This window comes from Cetorhinus maximus, chromosome 12 (assembly GCF_964194155.1).
Source record: "Cetorhinus maximus chromosome 12, sCetMax3.hap1.1, whole genome shotgun sequence".
Lineage (NCBI taxonomy): Eukaryota > Metazoa > Chordata > Chondrichthyes > Lamniformes > Cetorhinidae > Cetorhinus > Cetorhinus maximus.
This window is the reverse complement of record NC_135890.1, coordinates 31,446,919-31,473,667: the sequence shown is the minus strand read 5'-3', so window position 1 is coordinate 31,473,667 and position 26,749 is coordinate 31,446,919. Positions and strand designations below refer to the sequence as shown.

The following is a 26,749-nucleotide window of genomic DNA, read 5'->3' as shown; positions in this document are numbered from 1 at the left end:
TATTTCTTAGTTTTCTCTCATATTCCAATTTCTCCATCTTTATTATTCTTTTAGTCATCCTTTGCTGGTTCCTAAAATTGTACTAATCTTCTGGGCTACCACTAAACTTTGCAGTATTGTACAGCTTTTCTTTCAATTTGATACCATATTTAACTTCCTCAGTTAGCCACGAATGGTGTATCCTTCTCACAGCATCTTTCTTTCTCAATGGAATTATGCAATATGTCCTTATATGTCTGCTATTGCTTCTCTACCATCTTACCTTTTAACCTTTTTTCCCATTCCACTTTAGCCAACTCTGCCTTCATACCCATGTAATTGCCTTTATTTGAGTTTGAAACTCTAGTTTCAGACTCAAATTTCTCACCCTCAAACTGAATGTGAAATTCATGTTGTGATCACTCTTACAAAGAGGATCCTCTACTATGAGATCATTAATTAATTCTGTCTCATTACCTGTTCCCTGGTTGGTTCCAGAACTTTTTGTTCTAAGCACACTCTATGAACTCATCCTCCAGGCTATTTTTGTCAATTTAATTTATCTAATCTATATAGAGATAAAAACCTCCCACGATTATTGAAGTACCTTTCTTACAAGTCCCAATTATTTCTTGATTTATGCTGTTCCCTAGTGACTAGCAAGGGGCCTATAAACCACTTACATTAGAGCCTTCTTTTATTTTTACTTATCTCCGCCCTGATTCAACATTTTGCTCCTCTGCACCAAGATCATTTCTCATTATTATACTAATGTCATCCTTTATTAACAAAACAATTAACAGAACTATTACATCTCCTTTTCCTTTCTTTCTGTCCTCCCAAAATGTCAAATATCCTTGAATATTCAGATTCCAGCCTTGGTCACTTTGCAACCATGTCTCTGTAATGGCTATCATATCTCACTCATTTGTTTCTATTTTTGTTATCAATTCATTCACCTTGTTATGAATGCTGAGTGTATTCATGTAAAGAGCTTTAATTGTCTTTTTACCATTTTTACATGCTCTGATCTTGGGTCAATTAGTCTAACGTCTTTCATTGGGTAAAGTCTAGAATCTGTACTTAAGGAGGTAGTGGCAGGGCATTTAGGAAATTATAATACAAGCAGGGAGTCAACATGGTTTAGTGAAAGGGAAATAGTGTTTGAAAAATTTATTAGAGTTCTTTGAGGATGTAGCAAGCAAGGGGAGCCAGTAGATGTGGTGTATTTGGATTTCCAAAAGGTATTCAAAAAGATGCCACATAAAAGATTACTGCACAAGATAAGAGCTCATGATGTTGAAGGTGATGGATAGAGGGATAATGGGTAATGGGATAAATGGGTCAATTTCAGGTTGGCAATGTAACTAGTGAAGTGCTACATATACGATTTATATTAATGAGTTAGATGAAGGACAGGCTATTGTAGCCAAATTTGATGATGATGCAAAAATAGGTAAGAAAATAAGTTATGAGGAGGATACAAAGAGTCTGCAAAGGGATATAGATAGGTTAAGTGAGTGGGAAAAAATAGCAGATGGAGAAGAATGAGGAAAAATGTGAGGTTGCCAACTTTGGCAGGAAGAATATAAATGCAGAATATTATTTAAATTATGAGAGACTATAGAATGCTGCAATAAGGCGGTATCTGTGTTCCTTGTACTATAATATCTTCCTCATTTATTTCTATTTGTGCCATCAATTCATTAATCTTGTTACAAATGCTGAGTGTCTTTGAGGACGTAAACTGCAGAATAGATAAGTGATGTGGTGTATTTGGATTTTCAGAAAGCTTTTGATAAAGTCCCACATAAGAAGTTAGTGTGTAAAATTAAAGCACATGGGATTGGGGGTAATATATTGGCATGGATTGAGAGTTGATTAGCAGACTGGAAACAAAGAATAGGAATAAATGGGCCTTTTTTGGAGTGGCAGGTGGTGACTAGTGGGGTACCGCTTTGGGCCCCAGCTATACACAATACATATCAATGATTTGGATGAGGGAGCCAAATGTAATATTTCTAAGTTTGCTGACGACATGAAACCAGGTGGGAATGTGAGCGATGAGGAGGATGTTAAGAGGCTTCAAGGCGATGTAGACAGGTTGAGTGAGTGGGCAAATACATGGCAGATGCAGTATAATGTGGATAAGTGTGAGGTTATCCACTTTGGTAGGAAAAACAGAATTGCAGAATATTATTTAAATGGTTATAGATTGGGAAATGTTGATATACAAAGGGTCCTGGGTGTCCTTGTACACCAATCACTGAAAGCAAGCATGCAGGTGCAGCAAGGAGTTAAGAAGGCAAATGGTATGTTGGCCTTCATTGCAAGAGGATTTGATACACGAGCAAGGATGTCTTACTGCATCTGTACAAGGCCTTGACGAGACCACACCTGGAGCATTGTGTGCAGTTTTGGTCTCCTTATCTAAGAAAGGATATTCTTGCCATAGAGGGAGTGCAGCCAAGATTCACCAGACTGATTCTGGGATGGCAGGATTGTTGTATGAGGAGAGATTGGGCTGACTATGCCTGTGTTCACTGGAGTTTAGAATAACGAGAGGAGATCTCATTGAAACTTATAAAATTCTGACAGGGATGGGCAGACTGGATGCAGGGATGATATTTCCTCTGGCTGGGTGGTCTAGAGCAAGGTGTCACCGTCTCAGGATACGGGGTAGGCCATTTAGGACTGAGATGAGGAAAAACTTCTTCACTCAGTGGGAGAACTTGTGGAATTCTCTACCACAGAAGGCTTTGTAGGCCAAGTCACTGAATATTTTTTAAAAGGAAATAAATCAATTTCTGGACTCTAAAGGCATCAAGGGGTATGGGGAGAGTGCAGGAGTACGACATTGAGATGGAGGATCAGCCATGAGCATATTGAATGGTGGAGTAGGCTCGAAGGGCCGAATGACCTACTCTTATTTCCTATGTTTCTATGTTAGCATGCAGGTACAGCAAGTAATTAGGTAGGCAAACGTAATGTTGACCTTTATTGCAAGGGGAATGGAGTTTAAAAGTAGGGAAGTCTTGCTACAACTGTACAGAGCATTGGCGAGACTGCACCTGGGGTATTGTGTACAGTTTTGGTTTCCTTACTTAAGGAGAGATATATTTGCATTGGAAGCAGTTCAGAGAAGGTTCACAAGGCTGATTGCTGGGAAGAAGGGATTGCCTTATGAGGAAAGGTTGAGCAGGTTGGACCTAAAATCATTGGAGTTTAGAAGAATGAGGGGTGATCTTATTGAAACATAAAAGATTCTGAGGGAGCTTGACAGGATATTTCCTCTCATGGGGGAATCTAGAACAAGGGGGTACAGTTTAAGAATAAGACGACTGCCAAAATGAAGATGAGGAGGAATTTTGTCTCTCAGAGGGTCATTAGTGTTTCGAATTCTCTTCCACAGACAGCAGTGAAGGCTGAGTTATTGAATATATTCCAGGGTAAGTTAGACAGATTTTTGATTGACAAGGGAGTCAAGGGTTATGAGAGACAGGCAGAGAAGTGAAGTTAAGACCACAATCAGGTTAGTCATGATCTTATCAAATGGTGAAGCAGGCTCGATGGGCCAAAAAGCCTACTCCTGCTCCTATTTATTATGATCTTATTAAATCTGGGTGCAAAGTAAAATCTTTTACTGAACCAGCTGAACAGCTCAACAAAATGCATGTTTTACCTGTTACCAAGGCTTCTTTAGTTCCTTCAGTGTGATCTTTTTCTATCTGACCTTCTCCAGTGCTTGGACTTGACAGATCACTTGCAGAATTGTATATCACCCATTTCAGTATACTGACTGCACCAGTAAGCCTGAAGTCATCTGAAAGCAACATTATCTCTTTTTAGACTGTAGTTACATGTTTGTAAGCTCAGTAAAACAAATGCGTAATCTCTGCTTCTCAAACACGAGCAGCCGTTTCAATAAATTTATTCTGGATGTTTTTGAAGAAAGTAGCGATGTGTTTGTTATAGCCACTTATACTTCTGTGTCCCACAAACATTTACAATGTTTAACTGTTTGACAATATTAAATTCATTCCTAGCTGATAGATTTGGACTGATATCCAAGAATAAAAAAGTAGTCCTGATTCCTATAAAGTCACACAAACGCTCACTAGTTGAGCCTGTGGCTGATACCAAAGGAATCCACTTCAGGATCTTCATACAACTGGAAATGTCGGGTGCTCCTGGAGGGAGTTTCCTACCAATAATACATATTTGTCCAAAGAGGTAGGAAAGTTTTATTGAATTGCATAATTCAGACTTGAGAACAGAAAGGAACATTCACATAACTTGCAGGTTGAGTCGGTAGTTAGGATGGCAAATGCAATGTTGGCATTTATTTCAAGAGGACTAGAATATAAAAGCAGAGATGTGCTGCTGAGGCTTTATAAGGCTCTGGTCAGACCACATTTAGAATATTGTGAGCAATTTTGGGCCCCGTATCTCAGGAAGGATGTGCTGGCCCTGGAGAGGGTCCAGAGGAGGTTCACGAGAACGATCCCAGGAATGAAAGGCTTAACATATGAGGAACGTTTGAGGACTCTGGGTCTATACTCGATGGAGTTTAGAAGGATGAGGGGGGATTTGATTGAAACTTACAGAATACTGAAAGGCCTGGATAGAATGGACGTGGGGAAGATGTTTCCATTAGTAGGAGAGACTAGGACCTGAGGGCACAGCCTCAAAGTAAAGGGAAGACCTTTTAGAACAGAGGTGAGGAGAAACTTCTTTAGCCAGAGAGTGGTGAATCTATGGAATTCATTGCCACAGAAGGCTGTGGAGGCCAGGTCATTGAGTGTATTTAAGACTGAGATAGATAGGTTCTTGATTGGTAAGGGGATCAAAGGTTACAGGGAGAAGGCGGGAGAATGGGGTTGAGAAACTTATCAGCCATGATTGAATGTCAGAGCAGACTCAATGGGCCGAATGGCCTAATTTCTGCTTCTATGTCTTATAAAGATGTTTGCCTGTAAAATGTGTCCACCTTTAACCAAAAGTCAACACCTTTTTTCCTTTATGCATCAAGTGCTCACCAAACGCTATTATAATAAAAAGTTAGGAAAGATGCATGCAGATTGAAGACAAATACTCAACTTTATAATAGGAAGTGGAGAGGAAGATGGAAGTCACACTCAAAAGCAAAACAGAAGGAGGGATTTCGTGGGGAAGGGAGTGGAGAGGGCAGTTATGTATGGGTTCCAATAATGTGCAAAGATTTATTATAACATCCCCCAGATATGCTATATGACAAGTGTATATGCAATCTGGAGGGGATATTAATTTTCCACAAATCACCAGTTGAAAGTCAGTTATCGGTTTTGCACTTCTAAGTCAAAATTATTCCTTTTCTTAAAATGTGTATTAATTTCTTTGTTTACAGCACAATCAGGAACATGTGATTTTACAGACTAATCTTTAGGAGATAGTATGAGGTTCAACATACACATAGCAGAGGAGTTAATCCTTTGATTGTGCAGAGTACTGCATCTGCAATATTGCTTGCCTAGTCATTTGTTAAAGTCCTTGTGAGACTTTTAACTGCTTTAAAATGCATAATTTCTAGTAATTCAGCTGTGATTATGGAAGATATTCAAAATGAAGCAGAGATGTGTAAAGGAAGGCAAGTTGCAATAGCCCTCAGGATTCTTGTAGGTGGACTGAGAGTGCAGCAAATTAGCCTTTGCAGGGCCAAAGAATATGCAACCAACAGTGGGCATACCACACATTGGAGGATATAGCAAAGTAATTAACATCACCTCATTGCACTAAAACGTCCAAGTAAACAAAAAGAAATCTTTGTGTGAACCTCTCCATTCTTATCTAACAAATGAGGACAAAATGCCATCTTCCTGATATAAATCTCAACATAAATACCTTTACTCTGACAGCACTCTCCACAGCCATGTGAAACTCTAAGGAAAACAAATAGCTTCAATGAACGCTATAAAAGGACATGTTCTTCACTTTCAAGTGATTTGTTGAATTAGCCATAATCAGAACAGTCATGTGCCTTTCCATGATTAAATATTCCATGGGTAAAAGCGATAGGCAATGGAAATTGATGTGCGGGCACTACACACGGTTCAGATGTGGGTATGATTGGAAGCTGCAGCGTATATATGTACAAACTCGGCAAGAAAAAGTGTGCAGTAAGTTCATGAGATGGTAGGTGAGATTTGATCAATTTTCACTGTTAATGCAGAGATTCACACATCAGGATGAAATGAGGATACCATCAGCGGTTCTTTTTGCTCTTGGCGATGGTTCTGATTTCAGGTCTGATGTACTCATCCTTTTTGTTCTCCAGATTGCATCAGAGTTCAAGGATTTCATTGCTCTTTTCACAAAGTTGCAACAGTTCATCAGTCTTGCTTTTTAATTCGGCCTTCAGCTAACCGTTCTGATTCATCAGTAATTCCTTTTCCTGTTCAAGGCATTTGTCACGATACTTAGAGACTTGAAGTTCATCAAGTTTTAATTGAAGATCTGTCTTTGCTGAATTTGCTTCTACAAGTTTATCATCCAGATATTTCAAGTCCTCATTTCAAGTGTTTTACTTCCTGCAACTGACACTCCAGTGTTCTCACCAGTTCTCGTCTTTCATTAGCAACCTCAGCTTTCTGCATGAAAGTTGGTTCTCTACACTGATCAGTATTTCCTTAGCAGAACCTAATTCCTCACGGAGCCTTTGACATTCGTTCATTTCTGATACTAACTTTTCCTGGTCCTGGGCTAGCTGTCTTCCTTGCTCAAATTTCCGGTTCCTTCAACTGCTGTTCCTGAGAAATGTTCTGCCTGGTTTTCTCAAGGCTTTCTAATTCATCACCTTTAAGGATGAGTTGAAGATCTGTGCAAGTTTTTGACTTAACAGTGAACATTCTTGATTGTGGATCACATACAAAGTTTCTGTGATTCCTCTTCCTTTGTACTGGAGTTTAGCTGTCAACTGCCCCTTGACCTTCAGCTGGGTGCCTCCCGGACCTTGGAATCTTATGGTCAATGGCTAGAAGAAGTCTGGTTTCAACTACCTTTCTGTGTCTGAAAGCATTGAAACTCCTGCTCCGGTGTCCAATTTGAAGTTTGTTTTATGTCTGTTGACCATAATATCTGCACTCCAATAATTCCCATTTGATCCCATAATTTCTCCCAAGAAAGGTACTTCTGGTTCTTTTTCTTCCTGAATATCTTCAATTTCTTGAAGGGTAGATATTCTTGGTTGTTTCTCCTTTAATTATTTTATTAAAAGCATTTTACTGCAGCAAACTGTTTTACAATGGCCTCTCTTCTTGCAGGAATGGCATTCCGCATTTTTGGCAGGGCATGCTTCATGCCAATGCAGCCTTTTCCCACCACAAGGAGAATACTAAATAAGGGCAGTTACTGCGCCCTCCTTTTTTCTCTGTTTGGGATTAGGTGTGCAGCAATTTTTATGTGCTATAAACTGGACTGGATCGGTTGATTTTTTTTCCATGAGATTTTTTTCTCGCCTCAAATAAAGATTTTGTTGTGCTTTCTCTCTTCTGCTTGCCTTGTTAGCTGCACAGCCTTCAATAGGGTCAAACATTCCCTCAGCTGCAAAAATAGTGTCTCTTCTATGACTCCCACAACAATGTGATCACAAATTAATTTGTCTTTCGGGACTCCATATTCACAATTTTCAGCTAATCAATATAGCTTGTTAATAAAGGAATCTATGCTGTCTCCCATCTTTGGGTGCACCTATTAAATGTTGCTCTCTATATAAGGTGTTTTTTCGAAGAGTAAAATAAGTATCAAAGATCTGATAACTCCTTCATATGTCACCATGTCTTCGTTTCTACCCTGTCTGACCACAACGTTGTCTGCGCTACTATCTACGGCATAGAGTAATATAGTGACCTGCTCCTTGCTGGTTGTCTCTGCTAGTCCTGATGCTGTTCTGTATCTGGCAAACCTGCGACACCAATTCTGCCACTTCTCAGCTTGACCTAGGCCTTCCATGGGGTCGAAGCGCTCTGGTAAAGGTAGGATTTTTTCTAAGTTTTCCTTTTACTGCTGGCTTCTCCAAAGTGCGTTTTTTTATTTATTCACAGGATGTGAGCTTCACTGGCTGGGCCAGCATTTATTGCCCATCCCTAGTTGCCCTTGAGAAGGTCGTAGTGAGCGGCTTTCTTGAACCGCTGCAGTCCCTGTGGCGGAGGTACACCCACAGTGCTGGAAGGGGGTTCCAGGATTTTGACCCAGTATTAGTGAAGGAACAGCAATATATTTCCAAGTCAGGATGGTGAGCGACTTGGAGGGGAACTTTCAGGTGGTGGTATTCCCATCTATCTGCTGCCCTTGTCCTTCCAGATGGTAGTGGCCGTGGGTTTGGAAGGTGCTGTCTAAGGAATTCCTACAGTACATCTTGTAGATGGTACACACTGCTACTACTGTGCACTGGTAGCGGAGGGAGTAAATGTTTGTGGATGTGGTGCCAATCAAGCAGGCTGCTTGGCCTGGATGGTGTCAAGCTTCTTGAATGTTGTGGGAGCTGCACTCATCCAGGAAAGTGGGGAGTATTCCATCCCACTCCTGACTTGTGCCTTGTAGACAGTGGACATGCTTTGGGGATTCAAGGGTGAGTTACTCGTCGCACGATTCCTAGCCTCTGACCTGGTCTTGTAGCCACAGTATTTATATGGCTAGTCCAGTTCAGTTTCTGGTCAATGGTAGCCCCGAGGATGTTGATAGTTGTAGATTCAGGGATTCAGTGATGGCAATGCCATTGAACGCCAAGGGGCATTGGTTAGATCCTCTCTTGTTGGGCTTGGTCATTGCCTGGCACTTATGTGTTACTTGTCACTCATCAGCCCAAGCCTGCATATTGCCCAGGTCTTGCTGCATTTGGACATGGACTTCTTCAGTTTAGTTTGAAGATTTTCTGTACTGTCCTTGTCCTGCAGTCATTTCTCTTGCTGCTTCTTCCAGTCGCTGGGCTCTTCACTTGTTGCTCCTTTCATCGTGGTCTTCCACTGTCACCATCTGTTATTGCTGATGTGGGTCTTAGATGTGGTAGTCATTGTCTGGACTTACAGAAAATGCTGGAGGCAAGACTGTTGGTAAACTCTACCTTAAATTGAACATTAGGCTAACTATGTGCAATTCAGACTCAGCACAAGCTCTACATAAAACTTTCTCTCTCCATGCTCTGTTGTCCTGCGATCTTACATCACTGATGATATAGATTATATATTTATATATTTAACATTAATCTTTTATATTACATACCTCACCCGCCAGCCACCTCAGCCACCTTACCCACTTAGTTCACCCACCTATCCACCCTACCATCCTACCCATTCATTCACTCACCAATTCAATAGCATTCAAACTGGACCTTTAAAATTACCATACAGCAGCTAGTGCCGTAAAAACAGTGTCCTGCCTTCTCCCCAAATCTGCTCTGCTGTGACGGAGCTCTCCAAAGGGATGCTGCACTCCACATTTCTGGGAAAGCCAGGCTTGGAAGGTCCCAGAAGACATGCTAGAGTCGGAGATGAAGATCCGGGCTTATATTATTTTTCAGAATCTGCCCTTCCAATGGACTTGCACTCTAAGTCACAAACGACATTTCAAAAATTAGGCCAGGACCCAGAAAACATTGGATTGCAAACTTCCTCAGCAATTTTTGAAGGTCCTTGTTTGGGATGGATCTTTAGTCTGTCCCAAAGTTTGTACCCCACATCAGAGATGGGGAGTGGACACCCTGGCCTGATGGAATGACATGATACACCAATTGTGAAATGGCATCTAGCATTGGGAAAAAGCAAGTCCACCTGGGGTCAAAGCCTGAATTCCAACCTTAGCCCAAACAGCCCGCCACCTCCCCCTACCCGCCCCCGCCCCATCAAAGATTTACCAGAAATTTTGTAGCGCTTTTTTGACCTCCTTATAAAGTCACAAGATTTATTTCCAACATAGCAGAGGAGGCATCACCTGCCGCAGTTTGCAGCTTTCTCTAATAAGTGCTTATTATGTTCCTCTGGTGGCACAAGTGCTCTACTAACTTGGAAAAAAAGATAAGCACTCCTCTGACCACACAGGCTTTGGTGGAGTCATTGTTGGAGGAGTGTTCCAGCTTTTATTCTAGAAAGACTTTCAGTCTGCCAGTGTCTGGAGTCTGCTTAGTTCTTCTGGAGCACCTCAACAGGGCTTCTCAGAGAGGGATTGAAACTGTCGGAACCCTGGCAATATCTACCTTGGTACATTGAACTGTTGATCAATTATGTAACACTTAACGAGCAATCAGAAAAGCTGAAGGCCTAAAAAGGTCCACTGTTTGCTTCAATGAGGTGGGTGGGCAGCATTCCTGGAGAAGTAGGAGAAATAAAATCTGTGATGAATAAAGCTGATTTCATTAGGCAGAGCCTGGGGGGCAAGATTAAACCTGACATGGGTCTCTTGAAGCACGCTTTTATATTTCTTTCTTTTACTCCTGCAAGCAATCATTTCCAATTCTTCATCTGATGATAGCTTTCTCTTATATTATTTTAGATCTTGGGAAATCTCATACTCACTGCAAAGTGTACATTCTTCTTTCATATCAGAAATGAGGTAGCACCGTGGAAAGAAACTGTCAGCGTTCTCATCCAAATAGGAAGGCAAGTTCCTCAGATTCATGCAGAGCCTAGCCTTCAGTGAAACAACATTCAAAAACATTTGATCACATAAGCATCTGTTTAAATGGTTATTTTTAGATGAAATATTTATAATCAATAGAGTGACAGATTCTGAAGAGGTTTAACATTCTTTAGGAGAACGAATTTGCGTTTTTATAACACTTTTCACACCCCCAAGATGTCCCAAAACACTTCACAGATAATGAATTACCTTTGGAAGTGCAGTTACCACTTATGCACAAATGAACCTATCAATCTGCAGGTTCCAGAGAGCAATGAGATAAATGACCAGTTAATCTGTTTTGCTGCTGTTGGTTAAGGGATAAATATAGGTCACAATTTTAATCATGTTCTGTTTATTATCCCATTACTAAGTGATACAGATTTAATAGTCTTTTTAATGAAAACTGGTAGTGAAATTACGCATTAGATCTATAAAAATCATGATAAATATAATTACTATCGTAAGTGAATTAAATTATAATTCAATTAGGGATTTGTTGCTGCATTGTCAGAACATCTTCCTTCATGCTAATGAAGGAACAATGCGAAAGCAGGATTTGTTAAATTAATGGTCCATTAAACGTCTTTCAAGACTTTTTATCATACTTATATGCAAAGGGTTCCATAATTATTGAATCATTAAAGATATGATGATGTCTGTCCAAAAGTTTCTCCTAATACATTTCATGAGAACTGCTGATATAAAGGCAGAATACTGTGGATGCCCTGAAGAAGAGTCATACAGACTCGAAACGTTAACTCTGTCTTTCCCTCCACAGATGCTGTCAGACCTGCTGAGTTTTTCCAGCACTTTTTGCTTTTGGTTCATGAGAACTGCTATTTAATTAAAACCAGTGAAAATAAAAACAGACCAAAGGTGGGCAGCAAAAAGGCAAGGAAACTTGGGTAAGGTGCATTACCAAATGGTAACTATTTTATCAACTGGATCACACAACTTACTTCTTCCCGTAGTTCACACAGGTTAGATAGTCTAATATTACTTGAGGTTACAAATTACTGTTAACAAGAATAGAGGATGAATGTTTAACATGTTTGTATGACACTCCTCTCTCACTATTTTAACATTAAAATAAATGGGTTAATGCCCCCGTTAAATAATGGATGAAGGAATTCACATAAACATGGTGCTTTCATCCCCAATGTAATTGCTACGTTTTAACAACTTATTTACTTTCATTTCAGCTTAGATCATCTCTGATGGTGTAAACCAGTGCAACCTGCCTCCGTGACTCTGCCCCACTTTCCTGGGATACTTTACTCTGTATTCAGGTGGATACCCAATGCTAATAACACCCTTCTTAAGAAAACAGGAATTCATTTTTTTAAATTTATTCTTTCATGGTCTGTGAGCATCACAGACAAGGCTGGCATTTGTTTCCCTGATTGCCCATGATATGATGTGGATTAATAGACCATTTCAGAGGGCAGTAAGAGTCACCCACATTGGTCTGGAGTCACATGAAGGCCAGGCCTGGTAAGGGCAGCAGATTTCCTTCCTGAAAGGGCATTAATGAACCACATGGGCTTTTACAACAACCAGTGATAGTTGTCATGGTCACCATTACTGAGATGAGCTTTATATTCCAGATTTACTAACTGACCAGCCGCTGTGGTGGGTCTTGAACTTGTGCCCCCAGAGCATTAGCCTAGGTCGCTGGGTTACTAGTCCAATGACATTGCCGTTATGCTGCCATCAACCCCTATTGAGTGATAAACAAAGATAAACCATGGTTCTTCTAGTTCACCTCTTACCGTCCTGTTAGTCACAAAATCAATTTCCATCGATTAGTCTACAACAGACATGGGACGGAATCTTCTGGTCTCGCCAGCAGCGGAAAGTGTGATGGCCAAGGAGAACTTAATTTGGCGGGAGGTGAAAAATCAGTTTCCCAACGGCGGGATGAACTGTAGGAATTTTGTTCTTGGGACTTTAACGGCGGGTTAAAGACAGGTCAAGCTTCCCAACAAACAATGTTGGGAAGCCCTTTCATCTGTATTAGCATCTCATGCATACTGATTAAAAGTTCCCTCCAAAATAAGTTCCCCGCCAGTGAGAAATTAGAACGTTCACTTCTACAGCTGTATATAAGTGGCGTACAACTGATGAGCTTCACTTCCTCCACAACTTTCAGATCAGTGGAAGCTACTTTCGCCTTTTTGGGGACCTAGCATAACATCACTCATATCGGGTGCTGGTAGCAATAGCTGGACAAGGGAGGCTGGCGAAGGCTGGAAGGGGGAAGAAGGTGGAGCGAAGGTTGAACAGGGGAGGCAGGCTAATTGGGGAAGGCAGGCTAAGTGGGAGACTGTCCGAGGAAGGGGGGAGAGCGTGAATAGGGAAGTGGGGGGAGGGGAGGGTGTCCGGGGAAGGGGGAAAGTGTTTTAGAGGGTGGGGACAGTGCTGTCGACTGTGGGGTCCTGAGGATTGGACTCAAGGTACTGGTCAGAGGAGGAACAGTCACAGTCAGATGAGGGAGTGGGGTGCAGAAGGGTGTCAGGTCCAGGGTGATTTGTAGTTGAAGGTTTCAAGGGAGGAAGTCACAGGCGGGGACTAGACAGGTTGCTTGGATAATGAGAGGGGGCAGGGTCAGGGTTGGCATGGGGATGGTAACGGGTGTTGACTCAGAGTAGGGAAGGCATGTGGAGGTGGATCATAATTGGGTCCAGGGTAACAGGGGGAGGTTCAAGGGTGACAGAGATGGAGAGGAATGGTGATATTATGCGGGCAAAGGATGATGGGGAGGATGTTGGTGGGTGACAGGAGGGGAGAAGGTGGTGGACTGAATTTGGAAGGTGATGCGCACCATTTTCCAAATCTGATCTTGACCACCCAGTTAGTCAGTCAGTGGGATCTCTCAAAATGGGTGGAACGTCTTTTCAAGTGGGTAGAGTTCAAGGTCAGCACAAGTCACCAACTAAAGGGAAACACTAATAATTGAGGCAACTGGATGTCAACCAGACCCAGTTGTGTTCTCTTGTCTACGGTGAAGTCCACATGGCAGCAAGTTTGTTCCGGACTCACGGGTCTCATAGCTTCAAGGTCCCAGCAAGGTATAGAGCTGCTGTTCATTCTGTGCCATTTGTTATCAGCTGCAGTCAGAGGCAGGAATGAAAGGAGGGAGGGAGGTGGTGCCTGTCAAAGGACCCGGTGGCCGACTCCAGACCTCCATCCTCCCGGGTGAATGGTCATGGACGATGGGGGCTCATGTGGTTAGTCTTTCTATGTTGCCAAGGCAATGGTCTCTCTGCACAGTCTTGAGGATAGTGAAGGCAAACAGAATAATGGGAGGCCTCTCACACATGGCTCTTATCACCCTGGTCAAGGAGCAATGTCTCCATGTGCAGCCATATATAATGGGGGAAACACCCATCTCTGGTCCTCCAAGTTGTCCTTGGGAAGGGGCGGGGGTGGGGATGCCACGCCTAGACGAAGGCCAGGTGAAGGGCTTAGCACTGGCCTGCTGACTTTGAGATGGAGGGAAACCTGTGAAGAACATGCTCACTAAATGTATCACTTCAATGCATTCACAAATACACTGAGGCATTGATGATGCAGGCTCCAGGCAACCCTGCTTTGGTACTGGCTCTCATCCAGATGAAGAGGAGGAGGGCCTGTCACAGGTTGGCACAGCGCCAGGAGGAGGGACAGCCTGAGCAGCAAGAAGCAGCTGGGCCTCAAGAAGGTCAAGAATCTGGCGAATAGGGTCCACTGCTATGGCGACCATTGTCCGACCACAGGTGTATCACGGTCAGTGTTCTTATCTACAAATGAGTGAAAGGCAATGCTGGAGGCACCTTCGTTTCACCTGGGATGTGGTTGCTCACATTTGCCAGCTTCTCCATGGCAAAATGCAGCCATAAAGACATGGAGGGAATCCCATTCCCATGGCATCGAAAGTCACCGCCACTTTGAACTTCTTCACCAGTGGATCCTTCCAGGGCTCCACTGGGGACCTGGGCAACATCTCCCAGTCAGCGACACACAATTGCGTACGGGAGGTCACAGATGCCCTGTTCAGGAGGGTGCACCAAATTGTATAATTCTGCCTGAATCCTGAAAGCCAGGCTTCAAGAGCGTTGGGATTTGCAGCAATCTCATACTTCCCACAAGTGCAATTGACATGTGGCCTTGAGAGCTCCCTGGTCACGTTCATCAATAGAAAAGAATTCCACTCTTTGAACGTGCAGCTGATGTGTGATCACAGGTGGCAAATCCTGCATGTTTGTGCTCGGTTCCCAGGGAGCTCTCACGATGCCTACATTCTGAACCACTCCCAGGTACCGCAAGTTTTTGAAAGGCTTCAGCGATTGCAGGGCTGGCTTATCGGGGACAAGGGATACTCCTAAAATACCTGACTGATGATGTCAGTTTGCCATCTGCAGAGTGCCGCTGAGGAGAGCTATAATGATGTACATGCCCCGACCAGTCCACGATAGCCCTCAAAAAGATGAGGTTCAGATGTTTGAACTGCTTAGGCCAGGCTCTCCAATACTCACCACAGGCAGTGGCCAGGATCATTGTTGTCCACTGTGCCCTGCACAACCTAGCGCTACAAAAATGGAGATGTCTTGGCTGAGGGAGACATGGAGGACTGAGATGTCTCCTCCGACAAGGAGGCCAGTGAAGGGGATGGAATTGACGAGGATGTCACCGAGCCACATGCAGAGGCCACAGGCATGATGTGGCAGACAGGCCCGTGCCAATCTGACAGCTACCAGATTCCAGGCAGAGTAAGCTGCTGTCACATTTGTTGAACTTTTTGGTTTTCTATCCTCACTGGCTGGAAGGAACTTTTTGTCACAAACATCATTTTTCTCTGAATAACTTGATTTATGATAGCTGAATTAAACTGCACTTGTTACCGTCTGCCCTGCTGTTAGTCTGATCATTTGCATGCATCAAACTATTCTAAAATGCAGAGCCCTGGTGCTAAATGTGCACATTAGAACCTGCACAGCACTTCATTCTCCAGTGACCTCAGGCACCTGTAAGTAAAATTGTGATTTCACCCACGCCCTCATGAAGTCCGTGTGTTTGGCAGCTTGGAAGCAATATCGAATCTAACCTCGACAGGGTTGCACTCATGTCACCCTGACACCTGCTCCCAAAAGGGGGCTGACCTGGCAGACAGATGGATGGGTCCACAGGGAGGAGCAGCATGAGAAAACCATTTGTCCCCTCCAGATCGCTCTCCATGCAGATTGATGAGCGATAATCACGTTCTTGCCACCACCCCACCGATTGCCACTCGCTCATCATAAACCTTGACATCTTTATCATGCTGGGAAGTTTTGAGGTAACTTTGTAATCCTCTCACTGAGACTGATTCACCTGCACTATGGGTTGCTGAGGTGAAACCACTCGGACTCTCCAATCGCAGAGACCCCTACAAGTCTCTGTCCTAGATTAGTTTAGCATTAGTGCGAGGCCCCGTCATTGTGGACATCCCAGTCAAGGTAAACTTCTTTCCTGCGTGGACCCAGCAGAGGGTTAGAGCTGCTGATGCTTCACATGGATAGTCTCACAGTCCTCAGCACGGTCCAGCACACAGGCCCATTCTACTCTCTCTCACCACATGCACTTAAACCCTGGTACTTCAGTGATGTCCAATGCACTTCGGTTGAAAACCCTTTATGTGAGGTCTACCGCCACCCTCAATAAAGAGCCAAACAAGACACACAAATCTCCACGTGGGGTCTGACAAAGGCTTTAGGCAACTGCACACACACCTCTTAAGTCCTACACTCAAATCCCTCTTACAGTCAATATTACTGTGTCCGTTGCCTCCTTTCTTGCTGCCTTCACCTGCATGTTTGATCAAAATGACAAATTACCAAGGAAGGACATTAACATTGAACTTGCCCACCACAGCTTCCTTCAGACACGTAAGGCAGCCTCTGGTTTTCGATTGTTAAGAAGACAATGAAGAGCTTCAGTCTCTCAGCCCTGAAACTGCATCTACAGTGTTCCTTGCCACTCACAAAGCAGGTTTAACTCCCCTCGAGTACTCATGGCATCCACCCACATCTGATATCAAGGCAACAGCAGCAAGAGATGTAATAACCTCGATGAGCACGTTTTCAGAGGTCAGAACATGGTAAGATGCAAGTAATGGCTTGCATGAGCAGTGGCCAGGGAGTTCCTGATTGGCTCTGAGGGGGCCCATAGTCCAGAGCCTTAGATGCCTATGACCTTTGAAGCAATTAGCGGCAAGATGGAATCCAGGAGACTTTGAAACAGTGAAAGTGGACACATATTTACAACTATCCAAATGATATACAATGAGTGCAAACACATGCCATCTGTGTACCTTCAATACTTTTTATTTTTTATTTTCCTACTGCTACATCTAACTGCAGGTCTGACATTCGCAGTTGAGTTGGAGGCACCCTGCTGACTGCTATGCCCTATTGACTGTGATGACCTTGGCAGGCATCCTCTGGTGGCCTGACCTTAAGGGCCCTGGTCTGCTAAGGGTCTCCTGCTCAGGTGCAGGTGCACCCTCCCCAGGCTGACCTGCTGGAGGTGATGGGGTCACTGGCAGAGGGGAGATGAAGCAGCAGGGCATCCTTGGAGTATCCTGGGCTGAAGCCTCCAGCGTGCCTTGCTGGTGCTCCTCCTCCTTATGGGTGCCCGATGACACCTCCCTGACCCCTTGAAGAGAAGGGGCACCTGGTGGACCAATGCCGAGAGCGATGCAGCGCAACTTCAAGCACATATCTGACAGCCACTGTGCGTTCTGCTGGGCGTGGGTCTCCAAGGCGGCTGTCAACCTTTCCATGGAGGCAGCCAAGAGCTCGCATGCAGGAGCCATGACAGCAGACATAATGTGGACGGACTCCTCCAGCCTTCGGTCCAGTCATGGTCTCTGGCAACTCTGCCTGATGTTCCCCTGCCTGACTCTGCACCTCCAACAGGTCTCTTAGGGCCGGGTCCAAAGACTCAACATTTGCTTGAGGTCAGTAGGGGCCTAGTCACCAGCAGTCCTCTGAGTGTCAGAGACCTTGGCTGTCACTGTCTCCGCCAGCTGTGGACCCGTGTCAGTGATGTGCTCACTAGATTGTGACCCCAAGCTTACTCCAGAACTTGGATCCACTGAGGTGACTGTATCTGCGCTGGTTGCACAAGTGACTGCTGTGATGGTGCACCCTCTGAGGATTCTGAGAGGTGGGTTTGGGACTGGGTCTGTAGGTGATTCGGGTTGCAGTCCTCTCCCTGTTTCTTGCTGGTACCTGGAATAGAGAAAAGAAAGATTTAGTGATTGACAAAGCCTCGTTAATTAATGCTATCTCACACTCGCAGCCGACAGCTACTGACTGGGGGCATCTTCACTGGCTTCCTGCGGGGGGCGGGGTGGGGGGGGGGGCTACTATCTCACCCTCAGCACAGTCATGGTCCTGCTCCACCCGGCTAGCTCGGTGGCCATCTCCTCATACTGGGTCAGGACTTTAATAACAACCATACCCACTTCGGTCTTGGCCCACCAAAGCTTGCAGAAAGAAAGAAGGATTGATTGCCATGCCAATGGTTGCATGAGCAGTTCCGGAGCATGGATGTCTATGGCAGCCGCTGACCTCCCTAGTAAGTGATTAAGAAGCCGTTAGTCCTGCAAATGCCATGAAATTGAGAGCATAGAGTAACTGGCACACATTCAGTGTAAATTTCCCATCTGCTGGTCGTGTGTGGCATCCCTGTGTGCTCGCACATGTAAACTGCCTGATATCCTTATGAGGGTACCAGTTTGCAGTGAGTAGACAGTGCACTTACCTAGGTGGAGAGCAGGAGATTATTCATTCTCTTCTTGCACTGCTTAGCATCTCTGCACTGGATCCCATGGGCCCTAACCTCCACTGTGACCTCCGTCCAGGCTGCCATGGTCAGACGGTAGGGCCTCCTGTTGACATCCTGGGGAAACGAGAGCTCCTGCCTTTCCTGGACAGCCCGGGAGAGAATCCGCAGGGAGGCTTCACTGAACCATGAGGCCACAGGTTGCTGTCTTCTCTTAGACATGTTTGTTCACACAGATCCGGAGCACCTGGCCTGCAGTGAGCAAATGGCCGTCTGGGTGCCCTTTCGATGTGGCGCCTGGACCTTTGACCCCATGGGGCAATGGCGGGGATGGCGAATTCCTGCCCAACCCCGCCACAAGATTAACTGTGCTCTACACGGATGAATAAGTAATGAGCTGAACAGCGCAAGATCGCCCTCCCCCCAGCAAGAATCACTTCCACATCCGCACCTGTCGCTGAGCTTAGGTTTCAGAGTGGAAGATTACACTCATAGGGTAAGAAATACCCCAGTGGTGCAGAGTATTGGAAACCATCCAAAATGTGCCCCATTTACCTCTATTATTCAGCCGTGTCCCTCTGGAATTTGGTAACATTCGAGCGAAGAAAATCCAGGCAATGGCACTAATACTGTGGAAGCATCACAAAGCTATGGTTCCACTGTTTTTGTTTTAAATTAGTTATATATTTTCACTTAATATTTCATTATTGACTCTACTTGTCTTGCCAATGTAGGTGTGTGGGCGGATCAGCAACCCGGCCCTGTGCATCTCCCAAGGTCCTTTTCCCCTTTGAGGCGTCGCCTTGCTTCGACAATGCATCATGCCACAGGGCCAGTGAGTTGAGTTCAGTTGCACTTGCAGTTGGTTTCATCATCAATACCAAGAAATGCTCAGGACTACCACATCCTGTTTTCTACTTAATCCGAATCTTAAAAAGGACAAAGACAAAATATCTGCATATTCTTGTCAGTAAAACACATCCAAGTTCTGTGGTTTTGCCACATGTCCTAGCTAATTACTCACTTCCTAAACCTGCTCATAAAGCACAATTAGAAAAATAGCAAAATTCATTCAGAAGTAGACATTTTATTAGCCAGGTACGAACAATGATATTGAAGTCGTCGTCAAGAAGGGTGAGGTATGTCAAGAGCATGTGCCAAGTCAGCACAAAGCATCATTGATTCCATGAAATTCCTACTCACACTTGGTCCAAAACCATATTCGACCTCTTTCGTGTTGATGACAATGACTTCATAGTCATCACCGACGCCTTTACCAAGTACCACATTATTCAACAATTCCACAATACATCAAGCACAACTGTCACATACACTCCAAGTGCTATTTTCAGTTTATTTTGTGCACCTAGAGAGATCATTATGGATAACGGTCCGCAATTTATTGGTAAGCCATTTCAGGATATGTGTGAGAAGTGGAATATCGAACACACTACTTCTTCTCCCCATTAACCTAGATCTAAGGACCTAGCTTAATGAATGATTCACACAGTGAAATCCCTAATTTTCAAATTTAGACAGACCAAGCAAGATCACATTGCAATGTTACATCTGAGAGCAACGGCTTCAAGTGCAACTATTCTATCATCAGCAGATCTCATGTTTGGCAGACCAGTGTGTATCAATCTACTGACTTTTACCCATACTACTCTCCTAAAACTTAGAGAGCAACTTTTAAAACTGCAAGTAAAGATGACCAATGTGTGCAATAAAAGTGCAGGTACAGAATTGCCATGTTCACAGTTGGGACAACAGGTTTGCCTCCAGGTTTGCCCCCACAGAAGGTGTGTAGCAAGCAGCTGAGGTGACAAGGATTTGCTCTGAACCAAGGTCCTATGAAGGCATTGCATACAAAGGTGTAACAATGAGGTGTAACCAAGGACAAATCAGATCCATTCCAGATCCTCAACTATCGTACAGTCCTATTGCATCTAGGACAAGATTCCAAATGCAACCAGGAACAACATCCAAGAATGAAAGAAACCTCCAAACAAGGTTACCATTACAAGATCTGAGTGGACCTGCAGATTACCTTTATGCTTTAGAGACTCACAGATTCATCGGTTTTATACACTTATGTAATGATAACTAAACATGACAAGTATTGTAAATAGTTATACTTCTTTGGAAGGGGGGAAAGTATCTTTACAAAGAAAGGGGAATGTTGTAATATGCCTTTAAGGAATAGTAACATGACATCACTAGAAGGGAAGTATGTCATGTGATCCAGTCTCAGTTTAACTTTTGCCTGTGAGCAGAACATAGTACAGCTCTGATGCCTTCAAACTTTAAACCCATGTATATCTGTCCTCATTTGCCTAGATGAGTGCAATTCCAACAACATAAATGAACCCACAATGTACTTACCCGATCCCCTATGAGTGATTGGTGCCTTTATATCATTATAAAAACACACCATTTACTGCAACATCCTGGTGCACATGTAGAAGCACAAACCAAGTTAATCAATTTTCACTGCATGTAAAACTGACTAGCTCTTAGAAAAACATCTATTCTCTGGTATATCAAATAATGTAATGGACACTCTTTAGAAAGAAGGAATAATCCAATTAAAAAACTGACCCCTCCTTGTATCCTCATATGATTCCATGATTCCTTCCTTGCCCATCTTGGTCCAGTCAATTATCTTCATCCTCTAATCCTTAATACTTGACTCCAGCGTGCAATGCCATGGAGGATCAATTTGTAATATATAAAATTTGTTGTGCACTCCTCATTTGCGCATTGCCATCTCCATGGCTCTTCGATTAGATTTTCCATGATTAAATGAGCAGTTGCCAGCTGTACACTTCAATATGGTGCTTTAAAAGCTTCAAACCTCTGGCTATCTGGAAAGGGTTCACAGACTGCATCGTCCATCCTGCCTTCCCTTCAACTAAGTTCTTAAGATTAGTTTTAGCTTTAATTTCAATACGCAATAATATTTTTCATTTTCAGGCTCTATTTTTAACCACCCGCTTCCCTTGTCCCTATAAAACATAAAATTGGTTAGCTGCTCCAGATGGTGCTGCCCTTTGTCTTTCCACTTGAGGCTTCCAGTCACCATTCCTCATCTTGCTGGTGGCCAGAAATGGCTGTCAATTTAAAACTGGTATCTGTTTGTTTTTAATTTACACATCACCTCCCTGCTCTCCTGTCCTGTAAATACCTTTAAAAAAATTATTATTTCTACAACAACATCATTTGCACCTCCCGACATGCTAGCTCACTCAAACCATAGACCTCAATCTTAGGACCATCTCTGAATGTTGCCCTTCCTGTCCCTGTTCCTGCCACACTCCAACTGTAGTCAATACGTAGATGTCATCTCCCTATATTTGGGTTCTACCAGGACCTCTCAGCTCCAGGCATCAGTGCAGCCTTTGTCCAACCACGGTCAGAGGCTGGGAATTCTGCAGCAAATAACTCACTTCCTGACTCCACAAAGTCTGCCCAACATCTACAAGGCACAAGTCAGGAGTGTGATGGAAGACTCCTCACTTGCCTAGATGAGTGCAACTCCAACAACATTCAAGAAGTTCAACACCATCCAGGACAAAGCAGTCCGTTTGATTACAGAACCCCATCCACCATGCTAAACATTCATTTCCTCCACCACTGACGCACAGTGGCAGCAGTGTGTACCATCTACAAGATTTACTGCAACAACTCACCAAGGCTCCTTTGGCAACACTTTCTAAACCCGCAACCTCTACAACCAAGAAGGACAAAGGCAGAAGATGCATGGAAACACCACACCAGGTTCTCCTCCAAGTCACACACCATCCTGACTTGGAACTATATCCCCGTTCCTTCACTATTGTTGGGTGGAAATCCTGGAACTTCCTGTCTAACAGCACTGTTGGTGTACTTATGCCACATGAACTGCAAAGGTTCAAGAAGGTGGCTTACCACCAACTTCTCAACAGCAATTAGGGATGGCTTTCAATGCTGGCCTTGCTAGCGATGCCTTCATCCCATGAACAAATAAAAAATAAATAAAATGAAACTCCAAATAAATTATAATTAAAGTATGTTAATAGAAACATTAATATATATTATTTACAAATGAACATTTGAAATTTATTCTTAGCATGTCACATTTAATGTTAGGAAGGAACAACTCCACTCCACCTTTTATCATTCCTGTCCCCTTATCCAACCTCCCCTTCCTTCTCCCTTCACCCCCCTCCCCCTCCCACTAACCTACCCCAGGTGTCCTTTCTCTTCTCCCTTATCCCTTCTACTCTCACCTTTCAGATGCTAGTGCCCTCCCTCAGCACTCTTAGCTCCTCCTTCCCTCTCTCCCATTCTCCCTACCTGTCTGCTATGCCCTATAAATAGTACTTAAAGAGTTAAAATACTCAACTCAATATAGCCATACAAACATTTTTCAGGGCAGCAGGAATATTTAAGAACAATAGCATTTATAATTTATAATACAACTTACATTGATGTAGTACTCTTTATATACAGAAATATATCTCTGTAAACATAATGAACATTCATAAACATGTACACAGTAGTACATTTTATATAGCACACTGTAGATTTGTTTTTTTTTTCATGTACTTTGCTTTGAATGGTGCCTGTATCATTATTTGATTGTTTTATATTATGTGACTGATGGTCTGCAACTTGGAAAGGAAAATAAACTGAGAAACCAATACATTTCCTTTGTCCTGCTTTAGGAAGTTTTGGTTGGTGCCCAAGGGTGCCCAGCCTTGCCAGAAGCAAACTCCAATGCCAACTGGAAAGCCTGGCTATTGACAAAACTGGAGGCTGGCATCAGTGGAGCAGATTAATTCCCTACAAATATCAGCCTGAAGAGGTCTAGGGCTGCTTTTCAGTAAAAGATAATTCTCCTCTGGCATATGCCAGTTGCAAACTTTAGTCCATGAGACACTTGAAGGGATAAATCTTTTACATTAAAGTCCACGCAGAAAGCATCTTCTTTAATTTAAGCAATAAAAAAACCGTCAAAATGAACTCATATTCTTCATTAAGCTGGTTATTCATCTGCTGTCAATTTTTCAAAAGGATGCCATTACTACTTCAGACTACCATTTTAAAATACTTCAAGCAAAACAAGGTCAAATGAAAACTAAGGACTGAAAGTGATGAGAATGCCAAACTGTGCCTTTGAATGAAAATGTTGCTATAGCTACGGAAAGGATTATTCCAAGAAATTTATACAAAGGTTGATGACTTCTGGTTTCTATAAAAAGGCATTCCAAAATTATGCATAAGCAAGCTGTGTAATATCAAGCAAACATTGAACAGCTAGAGAATGATTAGCAAATGTGCACAAGCTTTGTACATTTGACTCATTTTTTAAAAATGCTGTGGCGTATGAAGATTATCTCCAAATGTTCTGGTAATTCATTGACCCAGAAAACAGTCTAGTCACAACAACCAATCTTTACAGTAGTACTATCCTGCAACTTAAATTACTACATTTGAAGATGAATATACTGCATAAGGTCTATTATCAGAAACCATTGATTCAAGTGATGCAGGAATGAAAATGATGGTTATTTATTGTATATGAAACTCAAGGCTTGAATATTATTACACATCTGAGGTTACCTCTGTAAATCAGACTATTGTCAAGACTGGCTAAACATAGACGTCAGACATTCAGTCCTGACTCAGTTCCTCGCCCAAATGGCTGAATTTTCATTTGGGTGTGGAGATGGGACTGGAGGAGGGTGAGGCCACAATTTCACACCCCTGAGCAATGTGCCAGTTTACTGGCATGCTCCCGCCTCTGGGCCATTTCAGAATAGGCTGGATTGGGAGTGGTGGTGATGATTACGCACTCGCAAATTGTGGGTAGCCAACTAAAGGGCCTATTAAGGCCACTCTGCCGATTTTTGCAATCGGCATTCAGGCCCCCCACTGAGACCAGAGCATGGCTGAGGGATGGAGGTGGCCTTCTGCAGCAGAACAGAGGGGCCAGCACTCTGTCATGCAAGGTAAACCTCCAACCCCTCATCCGGCATAGCCATAGGATCACAGCTGCAACCACTGGCCATCCAGTTGAGGAGTTACCCCTGTACAATGACGGCCTGGCAGCTGTGGTCCCTTTGTATTTATAAATCTGTAAATGCTCTTCAGAGGATGCCTCAAGCTTGAGGCACCCTTTCTCCTACCTATATCAGTATATCCTACCTCTAATGGTGTGATTGACGATCTTTCAGTGTTGGAGAGCCTCCTATTGGCCCTCCAGCCTCAGGAGCCTGCCCGCTGCCCTTAATTGGATAGAGCTTCCAAAGGAAGCCACTTAATTGGTCACCTTCTACAGAATCGCTCCTAGAGTCCCATCACCAACATCTCCAGGTCCCCAATCTGGAATTCACTCCAGCATTGGAATCAGGACCCTGGAATGAAAAGTCAGCCCTAAGTGTCCCCTTTTGCCAAAAGCTTAAAATAGTCAAAGATGACACAGTTGGTAACAGGTGGTCTGTCTGAGCTTAAATCTAAAGTTCACTTCACTATTACCACTGATCCAAGGCACTTATATTTCCTGGTTTTGCTAAGTTAAAGTGAAGTCTCCCAGTTCCTATAAGAATAAGTACTTTTAACCAATCGCCCATCAGAAACTACCTACAGGTGACAGTCAAAAAGGGAGGAAAAGCATTTGGCTTCATTATAAAAGAAACAGATGTACAGCCTTGGCAAAGCTTGTAACATTATAACTTTGAGGGCCTGCTGTAGCACCATTCACATTTTGTGATTGAAAAGAACTGAGGTAATTGTTAATTTTTGTTAAATTAAATATCACACAGATAGCAGAAGGCCAGGGGCTGTACTCTATACATGTAGCTGTGTATTGCAAATACACACCCATCTTCCTTAACTAAAATGTCAGAAAACAATGAAAAGGTGCCTTCAGATTATATCCATGACAACAGAATGCATTCTGCATCTTTCATTTAAATATGAATGCATCACTAAAAATGTCTAATTTATTTACCTTCCCTTTCTTCTATCTTTTTTCTTAACATGCCCTTGTTTCTTAATCATTCACTCTAACTGCAAGTGTAAATATTCTCGCATTGAAGAGTGAAAGGAAACAAAAGAATGCTTTGCAGTTAGGAATATCCAGGGTAGATATTACTATTCATTGCAGCTGCTTTTTTGAGTGGTAAACACGCAGAAAACCTAATAAGTTAGCAGAGAGCAGTCTGCACGCAATGCTCACTCGCTAAATGCACAGGGCTCATTTTCCAGGTTTCCTGCTGGATACTGAAAACAGGCCTTTCGAATTTGAAAATGAGGGGCTTAACATCAGTTGTGGTTCCCATTTAGAAATTTCTCTCCAGCTCAGAAATCTTCAGTAGCCCCAATAGCCACCAACCAGGAAGCCTGAGGAGCAGAAGTTTGGCCCCGAATCAACAGGAGCCTTGGTTCCCCCTTCCCCGCCCCCAACTCCCCCCCCCACAGCTCGCTCCAACCTATCCTCCTGGGACTTCGCTGAGGGCCACTCCTGGAGAGGTTAGTGGCCCTGAAGTTAAGTCTTTTGTTCGGCCAAATTACCTCTGAGGACAGATTGTGCTGAATCTGACTGGCGTCAGTAGTGTCAGCTGTGGCTCACTTGGTACTGCTCTTGCCTCTGAGTTGCTGGGTACAAGCCCCAATCCTGGGCTTGAATTCAAAAATCAAGATTAACATTCTGCTGCAGGACTGAGGGCATTCTGCATTGTTGGAGGTGCTGAGTTTTGGATGAGGTGTTAGACTGAGGCCCCACTTGCTTGCTTGGGCATATGTAAAAGATCACATGGCACGATTTCAAAAAAGAGGTTATCCACATTGTCCTGGCCAAAATGTATTCCTCAATCAACATCACTGATTCTCTGGTCATTATCATAATACTGATTGTGGGAGTTTGCTGTATGCAAATTGGCTACAACATTTCCTACATTACAAAATTTCATAAGTTCTGCGATTATATCATCCTGTGATGTACTGAAATGGTGCAATGTAGTGTATTATTTGTTTTGTATTATTACTGAAAGATAACTTGTATAGATTGAAAAGGAATTGGTTCAATCAAAACAGCTATTTGTATGTTCACTTTATTGTGATATAAAGCATTATATTGATTCATTTCTGGCCTCATTTCATCAAGTCTATGCTCATTCTACTTGGAAAAATTAATGAAGAGCATGTGCAAATGACATTGATATCTGCTTCAAGTCACAGAGAGATATTGTTATACAAGTCATGCTCTCATACAAGTAGATACAGGGCAGTTTTAGTCAACTGTAAAATTAAAATGCTTGGATTG

General features: G+C 43.2%; 1 protein-coding gene across 1 annotated transcript in view; it reads right to left on the bottom strand.

Moving 5' to 3' along the window:
• ttll3 (tubulin tyrosine ligase-like family, member 3) overlaps window positions 1-26,749 on the bottom strand; it is a 62,507-nt gene that overhangs the window by 22,703 nt on the left and 13,055 nt on the right. The window contains exons 3-4 of the mRNA XM_078554422.1: window positions 10,524-10,638; window positions 3,662-3,802 (exon numbers count right to left, since the gene is read on the bottom strand). Coding sequence (XP_078410548.1) covers window positions 3,662-3,802; window positions 10,524-10,638 — 256 coding nt within the window. The remainder of the gene's footprint in view (window positions 1-3,661; window positions 3,803-10,523; window positions 10,639-26,749) is intronic.